This window comes from Coregonus lavaretus, assembly GCF_964263955.1.
Source record: "Coregonus lavaretus genome assembly, chromosome: 18".
Lineage (NCBI taxonomy): Eukaryota > Metazoa > Chordata > Actinopteri > Salmoniformes > Salmonidae > Coregonus > Coregonus lavaretus.
The window spans coordinates 39,536,937-39,562,920 of NC_140005.1; the positions used below are offsets into that span (position 1 = coordinate 39,536,937).

General features: G+C 44.2%; 1 protein-coding gene across 3 annotated transcripts in view; it reads left to right on the forward strand.

Moving 5' to 3' along the window:
• Positions 1-25,984, forward strand: part of slc25a21 (solute carrier family 25 member 21) — a 140,830-nt gene that overhangs the window by 91,159 nt on the left and 23,687 nt on the right. For all 3 annotated transcript variants that reach the window (XM_084182006.1, XM_084182005.1, XM_084182004.1), the window contains exons 4-5: positions 7,146-7,229; positions 24,647-24,713. In XM_084182006.1, the coding sequence (XP_084038132.1) occupies positions 7,146-7,229; positions 24,647-24,713 (151 nt within the window). The remainder of the gene's footprint in view (positions 1-7,145; positions 7,230-24,646; positions 24,714-25,984) is intronic.

A 25,984-nucleotide genomic window follows, 5' to 3' on the forward strand; every position in this document is an offset into this window, starting at 1 on the left:
CCAGTAGGAGACAGGGTTAGGGACAGCAGGAGACAGGGTTAGGGACAGTAGGAGACAGGGTTAGGGCCAGCAGGAGACAGGGTTAGGGACAGCAGGAGACAGGGTTAGGGCCAGGAGGAGACAGGGTCAGGGCCACTAGGAGACAGGGTTAGGGCCAACAGGAGACAGGGTTAGGGCCAGTAGGAGACAGGGTTAGGGACAGCAGGAGACAGGGTTAGGGCCAGTAGGAGACAGGGTTAGGGCCAGTAGGAGACAGGGTTAGGGACAGCAGGAGACAGGGTTAGGGCCAGTAGGAGACAGGGTTAGGGCCAGTAGGAGACAGGGTTAGGGCCAGTAGGAGACAGGGTTAGGGACAGCAGGAGACAGGGTTAGGGCCAGTAGGAGACAGGGTTAGGGCCAGCAGGAGACAGGGTTAGGGACAGTAGGAGACAGGGTTAGGGCCAGCAGGAGACAGGGTTAGGGACAGCAGGAGACAGGGTTAGGGCCAGGAGGAGACAGGGTCAGGGCCAGGAGGAGACAGGGTCAGGGCCAGGAGGAGACAGGGTTAGGGCCAGTAGGAGACAGGGTCAGGGCCAGGAGGAGACAGGGTTAGGGCCAGCAGGAGACAGGGTTAGGGCCAGGAGGAGACAGGGTCAGGGCCAGGAGGAGACAGGGTCAGGGCCAGGAGGAGACAGGGTTAGGGCCAGTAGGAGACAGGGTCAGGGCCAGGAGGAGACAGGGTTAGGGCCAGCAGGAGACAGGGTTAGGGCCAGCAGGAGACAGGGTTAGGGCCAGCAGGAGTCGGGGTTAGGGCCAGCAGGAGACGGGGTTAGGGCCAGCAGGAGACAGGGTTAGGGCCAGCAGGAGACAGGGTTAGGGCCAGTAGGAGACAGGGTTAGGGCCAGTAGGAGTTGGGGTAAATGCTTCAGCATGCTTCAGTTCGGCTGGCGGCAAGCCGAAGTCAGCTAGGCGAACCGAACGACTGTGCTCGCATACTCCCTTAAAAGACCTTCGCTTGAAAAACGAGAAGAAAGTTGCAATAGTACTGTTTGTCCATTTTGAGACGCAGTATACACTTCCTCAAAAAGATAATCTGTCATTCATTTTGACATTTTTGCAGAGGAGATCTTAGTCGAGCAATTTTACATCTGACCAAGATGTTTGGTGCAGTATTTCTAAATGAAAAAAGTCAAAAACGAACAAAAATATAACAAAATTGTCATAATATATGCACAAACTCTTCCGAACTGTTTCGGCTGGGAAGTAGTTAGCCTTTAGTAGGAGACAGGGTTAGGGGCAATGGGAGACAGAAGGCAGCGGTAGTAGTCATGTCATGGCTGTGAATCTGTGATCACCTGTAACAGCCTCCCTCCCTTCCTCCCCTACAACATGGACGCCTTCATAACCTGGGTTAGGTACACATACGTGGGCACGCATGGATGCTCACACACACGTATACGCTTTCTTTCTCTCTGACACACTCTCTCTCTCGCTCTCTCTCTCTCGCTCTCTCTCGCTCTCGTCCAGTGGGCCTGTGGTGTAGGTGAAACCCAACCTGGCCTGGTCCAGACCAAACCCTGGAGTCCTGCCGGGTCACAAGCGCCATGAGTTTATCACTTCCTTTCTCCTTCTCTTCTCCTCTCCTACTCTCATCTTCCCCCTCTTCTTCTTTATCTCTTTCCCTCCGAAGGATCGGCTTTATTGGCATCCTCCTCTTCCCTTCCTCCTCCCTCTCTCCACTAAAAGTTTGTCAAGGAAAGAATGTGTTTTATTTCTGAATGGGATTTGGTCTTATTACTTTTCCCTGTTGTTGACTTTTTTCATCTATCACTTTAAAGTGTGCATGTCTCCTGGAATTATCATCAAACTTTATGAGCACTAATATGAGAAGATAAGGCCGTAATCCATTGCTATATAGCAGACATCCTGTAAAGATATCACTATATTTGAATGTATTCGAGTCGTTAACTAGCTCTACACTAAGCGATTTGGTCAATACAGTAACATAGTGATTTATCCAGGCAATCTCTCGGCGGATGTTAGAGAGGAACCATTTTGTTTTGGTCTCTCCCTCCCTGCTCTGACGAGCGATTGGTCCTACCTAACTGGGGCTCTGATTGGGTGTTACCCTGCCCTCTGAGTTCCATGTTGTATCATTGTAGGTTAGAAAGCTGCCCTGCCCTTAACCTCATGTACCGATGCTATGGACTTCTGCCGTCTTTATGATCTCCCTCATTAACATTAACTGTCTGGCTGTAAAAAATTGATTTCCTTTTAATGCTGGGTTCTCTTATGCACTTCATATTTCAGATGACAGATAACTAACAGAGCCTGACTCTCTTTGGGTCTCTCTCTCTCTCTCTCTCTCTCTCTCTCTCTCTCTCTCTCTCTCTCTCTCTCTCTCTCTCTCTCTCTCTCTCTCTCTCTCTCTCTCTCTCTGCCCCTCTCTCTCTCCCTCTTTTTCTCCACCACTCATTTACTCTTTCCACCTCTCTCGTTTATTTTCCTATTCTGTCAGGGCACTTTACACTCTATCATGCAGGAAGGTGTAAGCTGACAGACCAGGAATGGGACTCTGGGACTGGCTCTATAGAGAACTGTCCACATAGATACCAACAAACAACCACTATCTGACGCTAAGCTATTAAAACGTTTACGAGGGAGCATATGACGTATTTTCTAATCTTAGATGTAATAAATATAGAGCTCTGGAACTATTTACATCATAATTCCATCGTATTTATTATTTACAATGAATATTTTGGATAGGAGGGGTTTGAAGTGCTAAATATCATTTATGAAAGAGACTGAGTGCCCCCTCCCGTCCTCTCCTCTCTCCTCACCTATCCTCTCCTTCGCTCTACCCCACTCCTCTCCTCTCCTTCGCTCTACTCCTCTCCTCTCCTCTCCTCTCCTCTCCTCTCCTCTCCTCTCCTCTCCTCTCCTCTCCTCTCCTCTCCTCTCCTCTCCTCTCCTCTCCTCTCCTCTCCTCTCCTCTCCTCTCCTCTCCTCTCCTCTCCTCTCCTCTCCTCTCCTCTCCTCTCCTCTCCTCTCCTCTCCTCTCCTCTCCTCTCGCATAGGGAATACCCAACACAATTTAACAAGGCCAAATTTAAAAGACTCCTTTTAAAAGAGCGGCCTGCCCTTTTAAAATCAGGCTCATCAAACCTCTTGCCTTTTGATCAACCCAATAACCCCTGGCCCTTCCCATCGGCAGTTCTTTTAAACCATCATTATTGTGTGTGCTTGCGTGTGTCTGAGTGCGCATGTGTGTGCGTGCATGCTTGTCGGTCCCAATGATGTATATAAGCCCTGGATTGCTGATGATATGTATTGGCCAATGAGAGGCTTTGAAGCCACCGGTCGGCCATGTTGGCACTCCTCAGAAGAAGCAGTCCTTCATAGGAATGAATGGAATTCGACAGTATTTCAATTAAATGTTTCAAGGACAAAATGACATGTATCTAAGTATTTTTTGTTGTAGTGACGACAGTAACATTAGAACTTTATACTTTAAGGATTTTTAGGGTTATTTTTGTTGCTTGTTTGTTTAGCTCGCATAATACAATTTAAAAGTGTGCCGGTGTTTGTAATAGAATAAGCGTGGCAAAAACAAATGTAGACATTAATAAATGCATTTCAATAGCTTCCAAAATATGTTTTACAATGGTGGGGGAGTGCCAAGATGGAGGTGCGGTGACTTCAAAACAGCGGCCTCTGTCAGTCATCTAGTGTTTATATATAAATAAATTGGTCGGTCCCCAAGCCCCGGTCCCCATTTACCTCTGGGATACTTTGGGGGACACTGCCCCTGGTCCATGGTGCTCTGTTTGGCCCTGAAACACTGCTGCTACATCGTTCACTACACTTTTGACCAGGCCCCTATGGGCTCTGGTCAAAAGTAGTGCACTGTAAAGGGTAAAGGGACTAGGGTGCCATTTGGGACGCAGCATCGGATCTAGGATCTGTGTCTTTTATAGGGAGGTTGGGGTCAGGTGGTTGGGGTGAAGGGATGGAGGAGTATTTAACCCTGAATGCTATGGGCTCACAGAAGCACCAATCTGCCCTGTCCTTCACCCCCTTACCCCCTCACCTGGCCAGCCTCATGGTGAAGCTCCCAGGGCTTGTAGAACCGGGCCAGGGCCACAAAGAGTGGAGGGGGGTGGGTCTTGGGAGTGGAGAGTTGATTACTGTCAAAGTAGGGGAGAGGAGGGGAGTAGTGACTGTCGATGAACTCACACATCTCATCACCTCTGAGTATATCTCGTCTGGTTCGGGCCCGGGAAGAGAGGGAGGGAGAGAGGGATGCTGGGAGCGTGATGTTTTAAAGGAGCCCCTGGGCTTTCCTCTGGTTCCTGTTCTGTCTGTCTGCTGAGTTTACGACGCCAAGACGGCTGCTCCTGGCTCCAAGGATCCAAGGATCCAAGGCCGAGAGGATCCGCCAGAGCAGAGTCACTCACTGACGCCAGCTTATCTCTCACTCTACCAGCCGACCAAAACGCTCAGCGTTCGTCTGGCTCACATTAACACTGGAAGCTCCTTGTCTACTTCATAAAACTCCTTATCTACTCTACAGAACTCATGCCTTGTCAAACTCGATATTCTCTTGCAGGGCAAATGACGATCGTCATGATCAGTATTTGTCATTTCAGCTCTTCTTCACATTGATTGTGAAAGGCAAGTCAACACTAGTAGCTAGTGGTCACACCCTCCCACACCAACACCCCTGATGCCTGAGGTTACCTATTCCTCCAGGCCCAAAGGCCTCCTCTCCTCTGGTTTCTATTTCTGTGGTCCTCCCCATTATCTCTACCTCCCTCCTCTCTACTCGAGGCTTCTTTCTCCTCCAGGGCCATGGCCTTCTCTCTGGTCGTCCTCCTCCTCCTCCTCCTCCTCCTCCTCCTCTCCTCCTATTGAGGCTTAAGGCTTCCTCCCCATTATCTCTCCCTCCCTGGGCCTAGCTGTTTGGTCCTGGTTTTATGGTAGGGTAGAGAAGGGCCATGAGGAAATGAGCTGACCCCAGGTCAGGGGGCTGAGACTGGACCATGGCCCTGCCACCTCTACCTCTACCCTGCTCTCTCCATCTCTGTCTCTGATCCACCTCTCTCTGTCTCTCTCTCTCTCACACTCCACCTCTCTCCCCCACCCCCCGACCCTGAGCCGAACTGGCCCTGAGAGAGAGATAGAAGAGAGAGAGAGAGGCGAGAGAGCGAGAGCAAGCGGGATCAGGGGTTACTAAGGGACAGGACCCCTTCAAGCTTTGACCCTGGACTCATATGCCTTTAATTATGCTCGATTTGAATTTGTTTACAAGCCCCACTGGTCTTAAATCTTCTGGGTCTGCCCCCACCCTACGGCACCCCAATTCCCCCTTACACCCCTAACACCCCCCTCCTTTCTCTCATAGTCCCCTTTTCTTCTACTCCTTTTCTTCTTGTCTTTTAATATGGTGTTGGACGTCTCTTTATTACTCTGTTTTAACTGGGGCTCAGCCACGGGTTACAAGCTATTGGGGAATCCACCAAATAGGATTTTGGGGACAACCCCTGTAAGATGTTAATGTGTTGGCGATATGAGGTCTGCTCACCCCACTAAACCTCACCCGTCCTCCCTCTTCTCCAACCTCCTCTTCCTCCCCTGCCCCTCCCCTATCATCACCCCTACTCCTCTCCCCCCTTGTCCCCTCTCCCCCTTCTTACTCTTCTCCCCCTCCTCACCCATCCTCCCCTGTTAGGCCCCGGGGCCCTTTATGGCTCCATCAGGCACTGCTGACCTCATGACCTGCCATTGAGAGCCGTATGAGGAGAGCATCTTTTTCTTCTTCCTCCCAGACTCCTCTCCACTATGTCTCCGTCACTGGCCCCTCTTCTGTCTCTCGTTGTCTTTCTTTCCTCTGTCTTCCAGTTGTTTCTCATAATAATTGTAATGTTCAGGGGTGCTTTTGTTAAGTTCATGTGCCGATTGGTGATTCTGTTTGCTGTGCCATCCTTTCATTGGTCTAGGAGTCATGTCCAGAGAGCCAAAGGGCCTTCAGCAGTGGAAATAAAATCATTTCAAAGCATCCCAACCTTCTCTTCTCCAAATGTATAACCCTAACCTTTCCTAACCATCCTCTCCCCAATACCCCAGCCTTGATGGCCCCCAACCTACCCCTGTTTATAGCTTTCACGCCCCCAGCGTCGCCAATGCGCTGCAGCCCTCAGCCATCCCCTCACCAAAACCCCAGCCCTACTGCCCACCCCTCTGTATCCCCTCACTTCCACCGGTTGTATCATGTAAAAGATTTACACAGAGCTCAGGCGTCTTTATTAGGGGGTTAGCAGCATGTTTAGTACAACACAAAATCTCATCAACTGCTTCTATCATATTAAAACATTTACACGTAACTCAGGAGCTGTTACAATGCTTCTTACTAGCGTGTTAGCAACATTCAGTGCTAGCTACATAAAGCTTGGTCCTGGTCCTGGGGAGTTGAGGGGCTAATTAGATATAGGCTGGGTTAAGTAAATGTTTGACTTCTCCTCTGGGCTGGAGGGACCTGTGGTTAGGAGTGGAGGAAGAGGAGGGAGGGAGGAAGGGAGGGAGGAGGAGAGGAAATGGATAAGTGTGTGGACATTTACATGATAATTAGGATGATGATGTCCCTTTGAATTCAATCCATGACATGCATGTAATCAACATTCCAAGATGAGAGTTTCTCAAAGAACAGCCATATCACTTATCCTCATTGGGATTTAAAAAACGGTTTACTTATGTGTACATATTCCCATTGCATTTAACAGAAATCCATAGATTTGCCATAGCTGTGTTTTGAGGTTTGTAATGTACGCTGAGTGTACAAAACATTAAAAACACCTGCTCTTTCCATGACATAGCTATAATTCATAATTGATGTCACTTGTTAAATCCACTTCAATTTGTATAGATGAAGGGGAGGAGACAGGTTAAAGAAGGATTTTTAAGCCTTGAGACAATTGAGACATGGATTGTGTATGTGTGCCATTCAGAGGGTGAATGGGCAAGACAAAATATTTAAGTGCCATTGGCGTCATCATGGGCCATGCCCCGACGAATTGAGGCTGTTCTGAGGGGGGGGGGGGGCTGTTCCTAATATTTGGTATACTCAGTGTATAATATATTTGTTCTAATGGGATGTCTTCTGTCAGGTTTCAGATCCAGAGAGGCACCAGTGATCCACACAGCTACAAGAGTCTCGCTGACTGCTTTAGAACCATCTTCCGCAACGAAGGGTAAGTGTACCGCCAGCCAGTAGACATGTCCACCTTGTTTTAACCTTGATAGCACACAGTATAACTAATCTTCCTGTACTCAGCACAGTTCAGGCATTCAATGTATACCCTCATGTTTCCCTCTGAAACAGGTGTGTGTTCCTATGTAATTTAGTGTGTAGACAAATAACATGGCAAAGTGCACCTGGTGGGAGTTTAACTGAAAACATGGTGACCTCTGTTAGTATAAATGATCGTAATTGTTTTTCAATCGTTTTTTTGTCTGTATTCTGATTTCCTTGTTCATTAGCAGGTTAGCGTTTTTCGTCATGAATTTTGTTCTGGAGGCAGCTTTGCAGAGTGGTCACTAGCTGGCACAGCCACAAAATCATAAAATCTGATGTTTAAACTAACTTTAACCACACTGCTAACCTTAATGCCTAACCTTAGATTAATTTTATTTTCATAAATGTTTTCAATCTAGCCAATGTTGACTTTGCAGCTGGCCAACGGGGAATCTAAGGGGAAATCACTCAGCTCTGCCTCCAGGACAAGACTCATGACAATAAACACCAACCTGCTGTTCATTAGGGAAGTTATCCAACATTTTGTTCTATTTCTAACAGAGAGATAAGTAAATGCTCTGTATCAAGTGCCATTTTGCTACATTTTCAGTAAGAAGAACTCACTCTGAGTCAATCTAAAGAGAAAAGAATACAACAAATGGGACTTCTTTCTTCCTCCCGCGCTCCGCCCCTCTGGGGCTGTACTGTGACTCTGATAGGCCTGTGAACCAGTGAGACAGTGCAGAGCCAGGTGAAAGTGTGTGCCACTCAGCCTGTTTATGGACAGACGACAGCTTTATAGTGGATATAAAATTGATGTGTGAGCGTGTATGTGCTGAGCGGCTGGCTGGTGACAGTTGGGGAACTTCTCTGCTGGCTAACAGCCCACAAACCCTGCTACTGTTGCTTTGTGTGTGCGTGTGTGTCAAATCGAATCTAATTGTATTTGTCACTTGCGCCGAATACAACAGGTGTAGACCTTACTGTGAAGAAAATATTCACTAAATAAACTACACAATAAAATATCAGTAACGAGGCTATATACAGGGGGTACCGGTACAGAGTCAATGTGCGGGGGTACAGGTTAGTTGAGGTAATTGAGGCAATATGTACATGAAGGTAGGTTTAAAGTGACTATGCATAGATAATAAACAGCGAGTCGCAGCAAAATAGTCTGGGTTTAGTCCCAGGCTGCTTAGCTTAGTGATGAGCTTTGAGGGCACTATGGTGTGTGCGCTTGCGCTCGTGTGCATGCGCGTGTGTGTGTGTGCATGCATTTGAGTATGTGTACGTGTGTATGCATGTGTTAGGTTGTGACTGTGTGAGTGTGGATTATGTGGGTGAATTTCTGGGGAACATTAAAAAAACCAGATAAACCAATTGCCAACTATGACAAATTATAAAATATTGTTCTGTCTTGTTATGTTGTAGGAGTTCAGTCTAACTCCCATCTTTAGCAGGAGTCTACTATGAAAGCTTTTCTGGGAAATGGGAGGGATGCTGACTTGACTGACAACATGGTGACCTCAGTAGTTTAAAGCTGGAATTAGCATAAGGTGAAACAGCACATCTGTTATTGTTTTTGTTTATGAAACGGAGGAAAGGAGCAGAAAGAATTGCAGAGTATATTACAGTATTTTTATTCTCATCTTCAGCAGTGGTGTATTACTGAAGTCTCCAGAGACAGCATGGGTGGCAGGTATGGGGCACCCTGACAGCGGTGAGTCGAGACATTTCTGGTTGCGACAACGAATCTTATCGCCGTCTGCAACCAAGAAGTAATCAAGAATTGCTCTCGCCAACCAATCCGAGACTGGATGAGGCGTTGTTGTTGTTAGAGCTTTCTCGAGTCGAACGGTCTCAACGGGACGAGAGATAGTGGAAGTGGATGCAGATTTCGAATCAAGCAGCGCGTCGAGCAAAGTTGGTGAAGATAAATGTCCTGAATGGACAACAGTAGTGTCGATTACTGGAACAAAAAGGGAATAGTTTAAATTGGAGTGGAGGATACATGTATGAATGATAATAAATCGCTTTTTGTTAGGATGTGTTTGTTGAGTAAGGATGATGCATATGCTGGAGACCTGTTTGAGGTGCCGAAAATGATGAAGTATGTGCTGGGAAAAGTGGAGTCTGTCAGAGTGACCAGGAGTGGACTTATTTTGATTAATTGTATTTCTGAAGAACAGAGGAAGATTGCAGTGGGCCTCAAAAGAATCCGGACAACAGAAGTTTTGTGCTTTGAACTTCGGAGTAGAGCACCCGTCAAAGTAGTCATCTCAGGGGTTATAACAGATGTTCAGGTTGAATACCTGAAGAGAATTCCTGGTGTGGTTGGTGTCTGGCGTCTGACCCGCTGGGTGAATGGAGAAAAAGAAGAAAGTCTGTCGGTCCTGTTGTTTTTTGATAAAGAGCAAATACCTACGCATATGAAGCTTGGTTATGTAAGATACGCCGTAAGAGCTTTCGTCCCCAAACCACTGCAGTGTAAAACATTTAAATGATTTGGCCATGTTTCAAGTGTGTGCAGATGGACGGTGTATACTGAAGAACGGTGTGTAGACAGTGTTGCAATTGTGGTGGGGATCATGATCCCGAGTTCCTGGAGTGCCCTGTAAGTGTGAAGGAGATTGAGGTGGCAAAAGTTAAAGCGGTCAATCGAATCTCCTATGCGGAGGCGATTTAAAAGAGTTGAGAAAACAAGTGATGCTAGTGAAGATATGGTAGTGGATGCACCACAGCCTGTAGTAAATGTTTGCTGCCAGTCAAAATATACCCTGTGTGTTAAAAAGGTGGATTTTGTGGCGTTCATTGCCACAGTTATAAACTGTACGGCTCAAGTCTAAAATAAGTCTAAGAAACTGGACATTATTGTGGCGGTGGCAGAAAAGATTTTTGGACTTAAGGATTTTACATATGAAGACTTGCAAGGGGTACTGGCGCCGGAAGATGGCCCGCCCTCCCTTGAGCCTGTGTAGGGATCAGATCTGTTTTATTTTTTTAACAGAAAAGTTGTTAGATTTAGTTTGTTCAGTTTTTGGGGGAATCCTGTTTCCATCCTGCACAGTAGATGGCGGATGTACATTTAAATTGTATGATCGCCAAGAAGAAGAAGAAGAAGAAGAAGAAGCCGCCGCCTACCATTAAAAACAATAGAGAAAATGCATCCCATAACATTTTAACAGCTGTTCTATCATTCCGCCTACAGTAGTATCCAATGTGTGGTGTTCAATGTACAAAAACATTCCATGACAATTTTCAAAAAAACATACAGGGCTTGACATTAACCTGTTTATCCAGTTGTCCTTCAGACAAGGAGGTGACTGAAAATGTTGTTGTGTTTGATGCAAGAAACCATTTTACAAAATAAAATGTATTATTATTCCCATACCATTATTACAGAGAACCAGACAAATTATGCTACCCTCTGCCTATTGGCTACTTAGCCTGTCTCAAAATACAACACTGCCGGACTCGCTTTTCAAAGATGTCTAGAAATGTACACGTTTTGTGCTCTTCTAGGAAGCAATCACTCCCTTATTGCTGACTACAATTTATCTATAACTGGGCTAATAAATCACTAACTAGCAAATGATATGAACAAAAATGTGCACATGTGGCTACATGCAGCTCTTGCTTTGATCTCAAAACAAGCGCATCTACTCAGAACCGCTCATGCTGTAAATACAATCCAGTTCAAAGTAAACGGCACAGATCCATATATGGCAATGGTCTATTTGCATATTGGCCAACTGCAGCTCTGATTGTTTATGCCACACCGGTCTGTGTAGTATATGCCTGAGTCATGCCTGTCAATGCAATAGAATCCTACTCCGATGTGTTCTGCCTACAACAAAATCTCTTGCATAGTTAGTTTTGTTTCGGTATTTTGCATTGAAAGTGGCTAATATTGTGTTGATTCGATCACAATTGCCACAGTAAAGGGAAACGTTGATAGTGTTAACAGGGAAAACTCTAGAACAGTGGTCACCAACCTTTTCTGAGTCAAGATCACGTTCTGAGTCAAAATGCAAGCCGAGATCTACCGTTCAATATATTTCTTTTATTACTTAAAAAAATGTAAGCCTATGCAACATTAACCAATTAAAAACAGCACTGTAGCAATGAGGTTTGTGCAGTAGGCTATAGGCCCAATACATTATCAACGAATATTGGCTTTACTTGAATTGTCCTGCCAATGCATTGTTGTTCAGGCCATTTATTTAAAATATATTTGAGGTAGGCTATATGATCACATCGGTAATAAATCTCTTGTATTACTTGTGAGGCACAGCTGAGTGAGCATACATTTAAATCATTTGCTTATTATTTTTATTTTACTGGGCTGATGGTGCCTGCATCTGATGGTCAGTCTCAGCAGAGGGAGAGAGCAGCAGACGGAGGGTCCGCCTCTCAGCATCCCTCCGCTCTCCCTTTCCTCCACTGACACTGACCAAAAAGGGACATCGTCTTCCAGCTGATGGCGAAACTCGAGTCGCACCGCATTATTTCTGCCTCATGCACAAATTCATTTTACTCCTATGAACAGAGAAAGTTAAATATTCCTCGATATTAAAAAAGACCCAAGCCGCTAATAATGACAACAACGCAAGCCTATAGATACACTTGAGCACGGCACTTACCCATAATTGCTCCTGGGTCGCCATTGATAATAACAGACCCTGGCCGTGACCACACTCTCCGAGGGTGTCTCAGGGAGATATGCAAAAAAAAAAAAAATCCAATTCACACACGTGTATTAATACACGTGTACTTGTGTGAAATAGGACAAATATAAGCGGCAACCAAATTCTTATAATTATTATCTATTTTCTATTTTTTTGTCTCATTTCTCTTCCCTTCTTTGACAGCAGCTTTTCTCTCTTCTCTATGGGAAATTAATCTGTGGGGTCTTCAGTAATACTCTGTAATTGTTCGAGTATTTATATAGAGTATATTACAGTATTTCATATGCTTGTCTTCAGCAGCCGCATATTATCCCCATGGAAAGCAGCTCTTCTCTCTCTCTTCTCTATAGACCAATTATCAGCGTTAGTATATGTTAGCTGAGTCTGTAATCACTCTCCAGTACCAAGATCACCTCCAGGCCTAACCACTTAGTTATAATTTATACAAATACTGCCAGGGCTCCACTGTTGTGGAATTATTATTAAAAATAAACGTCTCTTGTCAGTTCAGGCCAGGACTGAGCTAACACTGAGTTAACGCTCTGTCTCTGTCTGTCAGTCTCGGGCTGTGGAGGAGTAACTTGATACCCTCAGCCCAGCTTGGCAATTAAGCTAAAGAGGAAAGCAAAGAAATGAAAATATTCCCATCTGTAACTCAGTTCCTAAAACACTTCCCTGGTTTTGATATTGATAATGGAGGTATAAAGGATGTTGAAAGATAAAAGGGAAGTCGCACATTACAGGTAGCACTTTTAGCATAGAAATACTGTAGCTACATTTACTAAATGATTACTGTGTTAAATGCTATGAAGGAACGGTCAGTTTCCTTAAAAAAGTTTGATCTGTTCCCTGTGAGTGTGTGTATCTGTATGTGCAAGTGGTTGTGACTTGTACGGCTGTGTGAAATGCCTCAGCAGCACTCATCTTGCTGCGTTGTGTGGTGCCACGTCGTGCGACTTAGTGCGGGAGAGGGAGCAGGGAGCATGCTTCATTCATCTGCTAAGTGGTTGTGTCTGGAGCCGAACAAAAACCAGCCAGTATATTTTCAGCCTTCACATTATAACAGCGTCTACCCCCCCCCCCACTCTCTCTCTCTCCCCCCCTCTCTCTCTCTCTCTCTCTCTCTCTCTCTCTCCCTCTTAGTCTCAGACAGTATATTCTCAGCCTTCAGATTCAAACAGCCTTTCAACCAGCCAACCAGTATATTCTCAGCCTTCAGATTCAAACAGCCTTTCAACCAGCCAACCAGTATATTCTCAGCCCGGTCCTCTCTCTGTTAGCCACTATATTACCAGCCCTCAGCTAGATTCATGGCTGTGTCACCCTGCATGAGGGGCTTTTAAAGTCCTGTGGGTTAACCACCTCCAGAAGCCCTGATATCCTACTCACTCCCCTCAGGTTGCCTGGCAGTACCAAATCACCTTCCTGTTGCTCTGTTCTACTTCCTCCTCTTCTTCATTTACTTTAGCTGGGCTTGTTTGAGCTTGCCTGGCGCGAACAACCCCCAAAAATATTCCCAAATCATGGAAACCGCACACATCGGGGCACTCCAGGCAGGCTCAAACAAACACTCAAAGTATTTGAAAGATTTCAGATACTATTTGAACCCAGGTCTATGCAATTCAGTAGTTTCAAATGAACAGTTGGTGGGTTTATTGGCTGTATCTGATTAGCTGTTGATGACCTCTAGAAGAATACAGTGTTTTTGTGATGAAACCTGACCGGTGTGCCTTGAGTCCTATTTGAGCTCCCTTGAGTTTCTGTCTCTGGCAATGTCAAGGTTAAAACAGTCACTGGGGAAACAGCAATATTTGCAGATGAAGCATGCAGGTTGTTTACTGGTTGTTGAAGAGGGAGAGAATTTCCTCCTTGTGACCCGTAACATTTCTCATGGTACAGCAGGTGTGAGACCGAACCAGAGCAACATTAGCCTATTCAACACATTATTCAAGGATTTCTCAACCACAAATACTGGTTGTTGTCAACCAGATTTCAAATAAAATAAAATCAAATTTTATTGGCCACATACACCGAATACAACAGGTGCACATTACAGTGAAATGCTTACTTACAGCCCTTAACCAACAGTGCATTTACTTTTAATAAAAAAGTAAAATAAAACAACAACAAAAAAGTGTTGAGAAAAAAAGAGCAGAAGTAAAATAAAATAACAGTAGGGAGGCTATATATACAGGGGGGTACCGGTGCAGAGTCAATGTGCGGGGGCACCGGCTAGTTGAGGTAGTTGAAGTAATATGTACATGTGGGTAGAGTTAAAGTGACTATGCATAAATAATTAACAGAGTAGCAGCAGCGTAAAAAGATGGGGTGGGGGGGCAGTGCAAAAAGTCTGGTTAGCCATGATTAGCTGTTCAGGAGTCTTATGGCTTGGGGGTAGAAGCTGTTGAGAAGTCTTTTGGACCTAGACTTGGCACTCCGGTACCGCTTGCCGTGCGGTAGCACAGAGAACAGTCTATGACTAGGGTGGCTGGAGTCTTTGACAATTTTGAGGGCCTTCCTCTGACACCGCCTGGTATAGAGGTCCTGGATGGCAGGAAGCTTGGCCCCAGTGATGTACTGGGCCGTACGCACTACCCTCTGTAGTGCCTTGCGGTCGGAGGCCAAGCAGTTGCCATACCAGGTGGTGATGCAACCAGTCAGGATGCTCTCGATGGTGCAGCTGTAGAATTTTGAGGATCTGAGGACCCATGCCAAATCTTTTCAGTCTCCTGAGGGGGAATAGGCTTTGTCGTGCCCTCTTCACGACTGTCTTGGTGTGTTTGGACCATGATAGTTCATTGGTGATGTGGACACCAAGGAACTTGAAGCTCTCAACCTGTTCCACCACAGCCCCGTCGATGAGAATGGGGGCGTGCTCAGTCCTCTTTTTTTTCCTGTAGGCCACAATAATCTCCTTTGTCTTGGTCACGTTGAGGGAGAGGTTGTTATCCTGGCACCACACGGCCAGGTCTCTGACCTCCTCCCTATAGGCTGTCTCATCGTTGTCGGTGATCAGGCATACCACTGTTGTGTCGTCGGCAAACTTAATAATGGTGTTGGAGTCGTGCCTGGCCATGCAGTCATGGGTGAACAGGGAGTACAGGAGGGGACTGAGCACGCACCCCTGAGGGGCCCCCGTGTTGAGGATCAGTGTGGCAGATGTGTTGTTACCTACCCTTACCACCTGGGGGCGGCCCGTCAGGAAGTCCAGGATCCAGTTGCAGAGGGAGGTGTTTAGTCCCAGGATCCTTAGCTTAGTGATGAGCTTTGAGGGCACTATGGTGTTGAATGCTGAGCTGTAGTCAATGAATAGCATTCTCACGTAGGTGTTCCTCTTGTCCAGGTGGGAAAGGGCAGTGTGGAGTGCAATAGAGATTGCATCATCTGTGGATCTGTTGGGGCGGTATGCAAATTGGAGTGGGTCTAGGGTTTCTGGGATAATGGTGTTGATGTGAGCCATGACCAGCCTTTCAAAGCACTTCATGGCTACAGACGTCAGTGCTACGGGTCGGTAGTCATTTAGGCAGGTTATCTTAGTGTCCTTGGGCATGGGGACTATGGTGGTCTGCTTGAAACATGTTGGTATTACAGACTCAGTCAGGGACATGTTGAAAATGTCAGTGAAGACACTTGCCAGTTGGTCAGCACATGCTCGGAGTACACGTCCTGGTAATCCGTCTGGCCCTGCGGCCTTGTGACCTGCTTAAAAGTCTTACTCACATCGGCTACGGAGAGCGTGATCACATAGTCATCCGGAACAGCTGGTGCTCTCATGCATGCTTCAGTGTTGCTTGCCTCGAAGCGAGCATAGAAGGGGTTTAGCTCGTCTGGAAGTCTTGTGTCACTGGGCAGCTCGCGGCTGTGCTTCCCTTTGTAGTCTGTAATAGTTTTCAAGCCCTGCCACATCCGACGAGCGTCAGAGCCGGTGTAGTACGATTCAATCTTAGTCCTGTATTGACTCTTTGCCTGTTTGATGGTTCGTCGGAGGGCATAGCGGGATTTCTTATAAACATCCGGGTTAGAGTCCCGCTCCTTGAAAGCGGCAGCTCTACCCTTTAGCTCAGTGCGGATGTTTCCTGTAATCCATGGCTTCTGGTTGGGGTATGTACGTACGGTCACTGTGGGGACGACATCATCGATGCACTTATTGATGAAGCCAGTGACTGATGTGGTGTACTCCTCAATGCTATCTGAAGAATCCCGGAACATGTTCCAGTCTGTGCTAGCAAAACAGTCCTGTAGCTTAGCATCTGCGTCATATGACCACATTTTTATTAACCGAGTCACTGGTGCTTCCTGCTTTAGTTTTTGCTTATAAGCAGGAATCAGGAGGATAGAGTTATGGTCAGATTTGCCAAATGGAGGGCGCAGATTAACACATTTCAATTGAATGTAAAAGCAGTCTTATCTTGTTCATCTCTTCTTGGCTGTCATCTTATAGCTCCATTACCTGATTTGACTAACTGCTTGTTTCTCGCTTTGTGCTGTCATTAACCGTGCTTCTACATCTGCATTGCTTGCTGTTTGGGGTTTTAGACTGGGTTTCTTTATAGCACTTTGGCATCTGCTGATGTAAAAAAGGCTTTATAAATCAATTTGATTTCATGATTTTGAGCATTTAAAACCGATCGATGCTATGAGTTAGGAAGGTTAAGTTTGATGAAAATCTAAGACAAATCACTGACTATGTATGCTCTCTGTCATACACACACACACACACACACACTGTCCAGCTGGGCCCACAGTCGCCTCAGTAAGCCACGGGAGGAAATTTGTTTAGGAAAGCCAAAAAGGGACTTAGTGTGTACTTTACATTTAAAATCAAATCAGGATTCAAATGAACCTCGGTCACATGGGCTCTGAGTTTGTCTGTAACAAATGTCAGTCCTCCTTTCTCACCTGGTGGCTATGTAGACTGACCACACCCGGGAAATCTGTGGTTGACATTTGCATGGACAAACAAGACACAGACCAGGGTCTTCCGTCCTTCTGTCTATGTGAAACAATTGGTAACATTTTACTACGGATGACAAGTGTAACCCATTATTATGGGCTTACAAGGCTTTGTGAGACTTCTCATGAGCATGTTCACCCCCCTTGTAATGTCGTATTGTCATCTCATAATGATCCTGACTAAATAACTGCCATTTTGATCAGTTACAAAGTTATTAAGCATTATACCTGTCGGCTTTAAGTGTTGCAAAACAACCCAGAGAGAGAGAGACTACAGAATGTGTGTGTCTTAGAGTGTAGGGTGTATTGATATAGAACACATGTGGACAGGGAAGACAGGACAGGGTAGCTAGCATGACTGCTGGTATAGGAACCCCTACTTTTCTATTGTGGAAACACGCCTCTGAAGACAACACACAGAGATGTTATCGGCTTATTGGCTACAGGTGTCAATATTATGGTTTCAGAATCTAGAGATTTAGCTGGTGATCGTACCTGAGAGCAGAACAGGGCAGTCTACGTTGTCTACCTCACTGAACCACAGCTCATTCTGAAAACACACACATTCAAATGAAAAAAACACTCTATTCCATCAACACCTGAGGTTTCATTAAATACTATCCAGCCTAGTTGATCAGGCAGTATCATAGAGGTCATAACATCAGGGTTGTTACAGGTGGTAGTAACTGCACTTCCTCTACTTGTTTATGCAGGTTTCACACCAACTACTATCTCATTCAAAATGATCATACATGCCTAGAGCTATTCAAAGACGATGAGCGTCATTTAGCAATGCAAATGTGCACATGGTTTATCAATTTCAAGTAATCAGACGTGCAAATGTGGCTGACTGTCATAAAAGGATTCCAGAACTTTATATCTTCTGTGGAACTTTAATTTCCATTCCAAGAAACACATTTCACTGCAAACCTCAGATAGGATTAATGTTACAATAGTGAGTCTGAGTAGAGCATCTGTTTGAATGAAGAGGGTTATCATCCCAGCAATTACATAGGTAAGATTGGCTTCCAGTGCAGCATTGTGACAAAGACTGGTGTCAAGTTCACGTTATGTAGCTAGATCGCACAGTTTATTTGCTTATCAGACAACTGACTGAGGTCACTTTTAGCTAACCTAAACCAGCACTTATCATTTTAGGAAAGCAACTCTGTCTATGTATTGTTATCCCTAAAGAGTACAATAATACTGTATATCACTTAAAAGGCCAATCCGCAGTTGAAACAATAACAAACTGTTACCCGCCTCTGTTTTGATGAAAAGCTGAGGGATGGGCCTGGAGAAATGTAACCACTCTAAAATTCATAGACAGAGCTATGGATGCAAGGACTGACCATCAACATTAGTTTTAACCATGTTTTGAGGCTATACAATGTTTGTTTACATTTACAATGTTTATAAACATTGGAGTAAAACAAGCTTATATTTTGGGTTCTGATGTGACAGTTGAACTAAGCTCATGAGTCATTTATAAGGTATATTCTTCAATAATCAATGGGTATATATAATTAATGTATAAGTTAAACAAAATGGATGTAGCAATTCCAGATTGCCCCTTTAAGGTTGATTTGAGAAAATGTTATTTTTTTTGTTTGTTTTATTGAACAATAACACACAATACAATAAAGGGAAATGTACAGACGAGTACATGAACTTCAAAAGAAAATGTACATTTGTCAACAAGTACTGTATTTTGGTACCTATACTGCTTTTTAGTTTTTTCATATTTACTGATGATTTCAACCAACATGTTTCAGTTTCTTCTCCGCCCATTTAATCTTATGAATAAAAAATCTTCCAAGAAAAATAAGCTAATCGAGGTCCATATCATTTGGTTCAAAATATCGGAATATTCCAAATAAACATGAAGCGTTTTCCCTTAAAGTGGAACTGACAGCGTTTTAGCAACATTATATCTTATTGAAATCTGTTCATATACACCCCCAGACAGAATATGACACATACTTTTACATTTTCTGACAAGCGAGTGCTTCGATATGGTCATTTTCACGTTATCATAAATTAATAGAATTAAGTATAGTAAGGCATTTGTGAAAATTCTATAGAAATATAGAGTGGGAAAGCGGCCTTGCGTTTGGAAAATTAATAGACACTGCAGTAAATAAAACCTAATAAAAACATCTGTCTTGTCCAGGACCGGTGTCTACACAGACCGGTGCGCCATAGCCAATCAGAGCTACAGTAGGCCTATATGCAAATTATCAATTTGCCACACCGGCCTGCCATCATTCACTTTGAACTGGACTGTGATTACAGGCTGTAGCAACAGCGTGACTTTAGATCATTAGAACGCATTCGCCAAAAGCCACAAAATATACCTGAATGGATTTCTGCAAATACGAAAAGTTGGTCACTCACTCCTCCAATGACATGACATCCTCCCATAAGCTAGCTAGCTAGCTAGCTGTATGGTGCACTCAAAATGTATTGTAGTTGAGTAGCCAGCCTAGGCTACTGCTCAAATGTTGCTGTAATAGGCCTACATGTTTCTCCTTTGCATGGTGTTTTGTTGCAGGTTTAGTTTTTTGGTTATTGATTGGGCCTTGTGTTTGACACGTGCACTAGCCTATTAGCCATGTTATGACTGACTTGTGATCATTTGATTGCATTTTGTTTGATTGTATTTACATTCCCAGCCTTAGTTACAGTCGTCCGTTTTTGTTCATAATATTGAGTCAAACTGAAACAGTGCAGTCCCGAATGGGTGGAGTCAGCAAAAAATGTACCAGGCCAGTTGTGATTTACAACCTGATAGCAATATCTTTGGGACTACCAAGAAATGTATTGGTGAATTATATTAATCATGCATTTAACCGCATCCATCTATTCTGCCGATAATGCCTTACTGTACGTCATGGAATTTTGAGTCAAATAGAACCTATTTTTAAAACCTCTTATAAAGTAGTTTTTTAAGCATAAACTGGGAATTTGATATGTTTGACTGATATTATGATTGTCTGTTTCATATCTGCAAAGTAGTTAAAAAGCTGTTAGTTCCACTTTAAAATAAAATATTCTAAATCCATCCAAAATCTTCTGATTTTGTCCGCTGCCACTTGGTCTACTATGGTAGGTAACCTCCCAAGTGGTGCAGTGGTCTAAGGCACTGCATCGCAGTGCTAGCTGTGCCACTAGAACCTGGTTCGAATCCAGGCTTTGTCGTAGACGGCCGCAACCGGGAGACTCATGGGGCGGCGCACAATTGGTCCAGGGTAGGGGAGGGAATGGCCGGCAGGGATGTAGCTCAGTTGGTAGAGCATGACGTTTGCAATGCCAGGGTTGTGGGTTCGATTCCCACGGGGGGCCAGTATGAAAATATAAAAAAAATAATGTATGCACTCACTCTCTAGATAAGAGCGTCTGCTAAATGACGAAAATGTAAATGTAAAATGTAATCCCAGAAAGAAAACGTGTACTGGCTGCCTACTTGTTTTCTTTCTAAGTTTATTTGCCCATTGGAAGTCTTTCTCACCACAGTTCTTAACAGCAGTTTTACATGGTGCACCATAGCATCAATAAGTATTAAATATTCAACTAGATACCAGAGTTCTCTTGGAATAATCTAAACCTGTCCCCTAAATGCAAGCAGGTAGGGACCATGTTTACTGTTGTACTTAGGTTTAAAGATTTAGACCTGTTCTACCTGTTTTGGTTTGTTTGAGGCAGTCAGTCCTTAAAACAACAATTTGGAGTGAAAGGGAAGGCCAGTGGGGTGCTTGTGGAGGTTTATACAGTGTTACCTACAGAGTAACCAATACAGACCTGGGTTCAAATACTATTTGAAATCTTTCAAATACTTTGAGTGTTTGCTTTGGAATGCCAGGTGGGTAGTGGTTTTCTATTGGTTCTATTGCGTTAGCCAAGCTTAATCAAGCACAGACGGTTTTAGAAATGATTTCGAATAGTATTTTAACCCAGGTCTGAACCAGTGACATAAAAGGATGTGATATACGTTCAGGATGTGATATACATTCAGGATGTGATATGAACTCAGCAGAAAAAGAAATGTCCCTTTTTCAGGACCCTGTCTTTCAAAGATAATTTGTAAAAATCTAAACAAACTTCACAGATCTTCATTGTAAAGGGTTTAAACACTATTTCCCATGCTTGTTCAATGAACCATAAACAATTAATGAACATGCACCTGTGGAACGGTCAGTAAGACACTAACAGCTTACAGACGGTAGGCAATTAAGGTCACAGTTATGAAAACTTAGGACACTAAAGAGGCCTTTCTACTGACTCTGAAAAACACCAAAAGAAAGATGCCCAGGGTCCCTGCTCATCTGCGTGAACGTGCCTTAGGCATGCTGCAACGACGCATGAGGACTGCAGATGTGGCCAGGGCAATAAATTGCAATGTCCGTACTGTGAGACGCCTAAGACAGCGCTACAGGGAGACAGGACGGACAGCTGATCGTCCTCGCAGTGGCAGACCACGTGTAACAACACCTGCACAGGATCGGTATATCCGAACATCACACCTGCGGGACAGGTACAGAATGGCAACAACAACTGCCCGAGTTACACCAGGAACGCACAATCCCTCCATTAGTGCTCAGACTGTCCGCAATAGGCTGAGAGAGGCTGGACTGAGGGCTTGTAGTCCTGTTGTAAGGCAGGTCCTCACTAGACATCACCGGCAACAACGTCGCCTATGGGCACAAACCCACCGTCGCTGGACCAGACAGGACTGGCAAAAAGTGCTCTTCACTGACGAGTCGCGGTTTTGTCTCACCAGGGGTGATGGTCGGATTCGCGTTTATCGTCGAAGGAATGAGCGTTACACCGAGGCCTGTACTCTGGAGTGGGATCTATTTGGAGGTGGAGGGTCCATCATGGTCTGGGGTGGTGTGTCACAGCATCATCGGACTGAGCTTGTTGTCATTGCAGGCAATCTCAACGCTGTGCGTTACAGGGAAGACATCCTCCTCCCTCATATGGTACCCTTCCTGCAGGCTCATCTTGACATGACCCTCCAGCATGACAATGCCACCAGCCATACTGCTCGTTCTGTGCGTGATTTCCTGCAAGACAGGAATGTCAGTGTTCTGCCATGGCTAGCAAAGAACCCGGATCTCAATCCCATTGAGCACGTCTGGGACCTGTTGGATCGGAGGGTGAGGGCTAGGGCCATTCCCCCCCAGAAATGTCCGGGAACTTGCAGGTGCCTTGGTGGAAGAGTAGGGTAACATCTCACAGCAAGAACTGGCAAATCTGGTGCAGTCCATGATGAGGAGATGCACTGCAGTACTTAATGCAGCTGGTGGCCACACCTGATACTGACCGTTATTTTTTTATTTTGACCCCCCCTTTGTTCAGGGACACATTATTCAATTTCTGTTAGTCACATGTCTGTGGACCTTGTTCAGTTTATGTCTCATTTGTTGAATCTTGTTATGTTCATACAAATATTTACACATGTTAAGTTTGCTGAAAATAAACGCAGTTGACAGTGAGAGGACGTTTCTTTTTTGCTGAGTTTGTTCTGTGTATGTTGTCACATAAGGAGAGGTGTAGAGGAACTGCTAATGCATACACTTCTGAAATGTGTATACAACACTTTTTGTGCTTTCTTTGCAGAAATCCAATTTGTAAGTCGCTCTGGATAAGAGCGTCTGCTAAATGACTTAAATGTAAATGTAAATAGATAACATACGAGTCATTCCATGTCATTTTAGCAAGCCATGACACCCACTATCTCAGATTGTTCTGAAATCGTTTATGTAGGTAGAAACAGATAAGATTAGCATTCCTTAAACATTATTATGTTGAAATTTAATTTGATCTCTGAGAAATTAAGCTAATTGATTGCACCCAAATTAGCCATTTTAATTTATAGGATTCACATAATATTCAATAAATATAGTACCCAACATCTGATTTGGATTACTTCTTTCTACCATTTAGTAAGACATGAGGAATCCAATAAAATGGTCAAAAGCCACCCATGGACACCCCATGCCAATCTCACTCCAACAACCAGTATACAATATCAGTTCTCGATGTCTGACAAGTAGTATGGAGCTGGGGCTTGGAGTGTTGCTTCTTCATTCCTTGTAATGTATTCCCCTTTGAATCTGGTGATGTTTTTTTCCCATATGGTTTGCATAATATAAGGAATTTGAAGTATAGCATTTACTTTTACTTTTTACTTTTGCTCAAGTATGAGAATTTAGTACTTTTTCCACCACTGTACTTAAGTACATTTAAAACCAGATACTTTTAGACTTTTACTCAAGTAGTATTTTACTGGGTGACTTTCACTTTTACTTGAGTCATTTTCTATTAAGGTATCTTTACTTTTACTCAAGTATGTCAATTGAGTACTTTTTCCAGAGTTAAGCCAGTCCTACATGAAAGCAATGCAGTTTGTCCTTCTCTTAGTAACCCTAATGCTTCAGCCCAACTCTCCTTGAATAGTCCAACAAATGGCAGCTCTCTGAGGGCTATGGTGCAATTCTCATATGAAGACTTTTCCTACAAGCCCAAAACATTGATGGAGAAATGGGCTAGTGACAGAAATGTTGTGACAGCCCTAATAAAATAATACAATTATAAACCATGGTATGGAAGTCGTATGTTTTTAAATAAAAGTATTAGAAAACATCTATATATGTAGTGTGATTAGTGACATTTACCATTAAACGCAACTCAATACCATTACCACTGCAAAACACTACACAGTGGGTGTTTGGGACTTTAACCATTGAAGACCATTAGATCCCATAACATTGAAACCATTAGAACTGCTGTAGCCTAATGGTTTGCCTGGTAGACAGGAATGGTTTTACTAATCCAGACCTTTTTTTGAAGGGAATAAACCACACACAGAGGGGCCGTTTCCTGGACACAAATTAAGCCGAGAAGGACAAACTGAATTGCTTTCATGGAAGACTGACTTGAATTTTGAGGATGACCATACAATTTATTTTCATCATGAGCAAAGGCTGTTGGTTTTCAACCCAAAGTTGCTAAGAAAATGTTGTGATCCATTTAATAAACACAAGAGACCAGCAAAATGGATAAAAGGGTGTGGTTGCAGTAGCAGGAACAGTGGCATCTAGTGGGCAAAACGTGGTACTTTAACACTAATTTATGGTAAATAATGCTAGCAACTTCAATGGCAAATTTCTCTGAACGGGATTCACAGGGAATACAATACAAAGGATGAAGAAGCAATACTCCAAGCAGTAGCTCCGTACTACTTGTCAGACATAGAGAACTGATACTGTATACAGGTTGTTGGGGTGGGGGGTCCATGGGTGGCTTTTGATCATTTTATCGGATTCCTCATGTCTTACTCATTATTAGGAAGAATTATGGTCCAAATCGATGTTAAATACTATATTTATTGAAGATTTTACGAATCCTATAAATTAAAATAGCCAATTTGGGTGCATTCAATTAGCTTAATTTTTCAGAGCTCTAATTATATTTCAACAAAATAATGTTTCAGGAATGCTACTCTTATCTGTTTCTAACGACAGAATCGATTTCAGAACAATCTGAGATGGTGGGTGTCAATACTCTTTCTTGTGCCTTTTAGGTGGAATGACTCATACAAGAGAAGGTTTCCCATATACAGTACAAAGGCATGATTGACAGCAGGGTAAAGTAAGCACAGTTTGGAGACGAGATGTTGAGTTGTGTCGTGTCATGTCTAATGCTCAGTATATTTTTCTCTCTACAGTATATATGGCTTCTATAAGGGGATCCTCCCGCCAATCCTAGCTGAGACCCCAAAGAGAGCAGTTAAGGTAAGGCACAGGAAGTGCTACGCTATTCACCACATGCATGGTCAACGCGTCAGGTGGCGTCACTCTTACGCAATGCTCGTCCCTCAGTGCAGGTGGAATCCTCATGCTATCTGTCGTAAGACAATGTAACACATCCCCACTAGAGCTGTGAGTGAATCGCCTGTGTGACAACCCAACAGGTTGTGTTCGTTAGGGCACATCGTAGCAAAAATGTTTTCTTATTGGACAAGTTCAAATAGCTCCTCCTCTGTTTCCGAGCATTTTCTTCCATTTCATGCTGAACACGCCCCGGCTGGAGTTCTGCACTTCTACTGTATGAAAACCTTCCCAAGCGTGCTCGCTACTGCTGACATCCAGGGATCACACCACAAACAACCTCCTCTGGGTCACTACTTCTGATATCTGCTGCTGCGTTTGCCTCTGGGAATAGTAGAGTGTGGTGGTGATGGAACAGACACATAGAGAGACACACACACACACACACACACACACACACACCAACTACCTGGGCTTGAACCAGGGACCCTCTGCACACAGCGACAACAGTCACCCTCGAAGCACCGTTACCCGTCGCTTCACAAAAGCAGCGACCCTTGTAGAGCAAGGGCAACAACTGCTTCAGGTCTCAGAGCGAGTGACGTCACCGATTGAAACGCTACTAGCGCGCACCGCTAACTAGCTAGCCATTTCACAGCGGTTACATAAGTCCTTGAGCATCACAACCCACAAATCACTGTCCTTTGGTCTAAACATAGAGAAAGTCACATAAAAAGTTGCATGGACTCACTCTGTGTGCAGTAATAGTGTTTAGCATGATGTTTGAATGACTACCTCATCTCTGTACCAAACACATACAATTATCTGTAAGGTCCCTCAGTCGAGCAGTGAATTTCAAACACAGATTCAATTTCAAACACAGATTCAACCACAAAGACCAGCGAGGTTTTCCAATGCCTTGCAAAGAAGGGCACCTATTGGTAGATGGGTAAAAATAAAATAAGCACACATTGAATATCCCTTTGAGCATGGTGAAGTTATTAATTACACTTTGGATGGTGTATCAATACACCCAGTCACTATAAAGATACAGGTGTCCTTCCTAACTGAGTTGCCGGATAAGAAGGAAACCCCTCAGGGATTTCACTATGAGGCCAATGGTGACTTTAAAACAGTTACAGAGTTGAATGGCTGTGATAGGAGAAAACTGAGGATGGATGAACAACAACCTAATTGACAGAGTGAAAAGAAGGAAGCCTGTACACAAGAAAAAA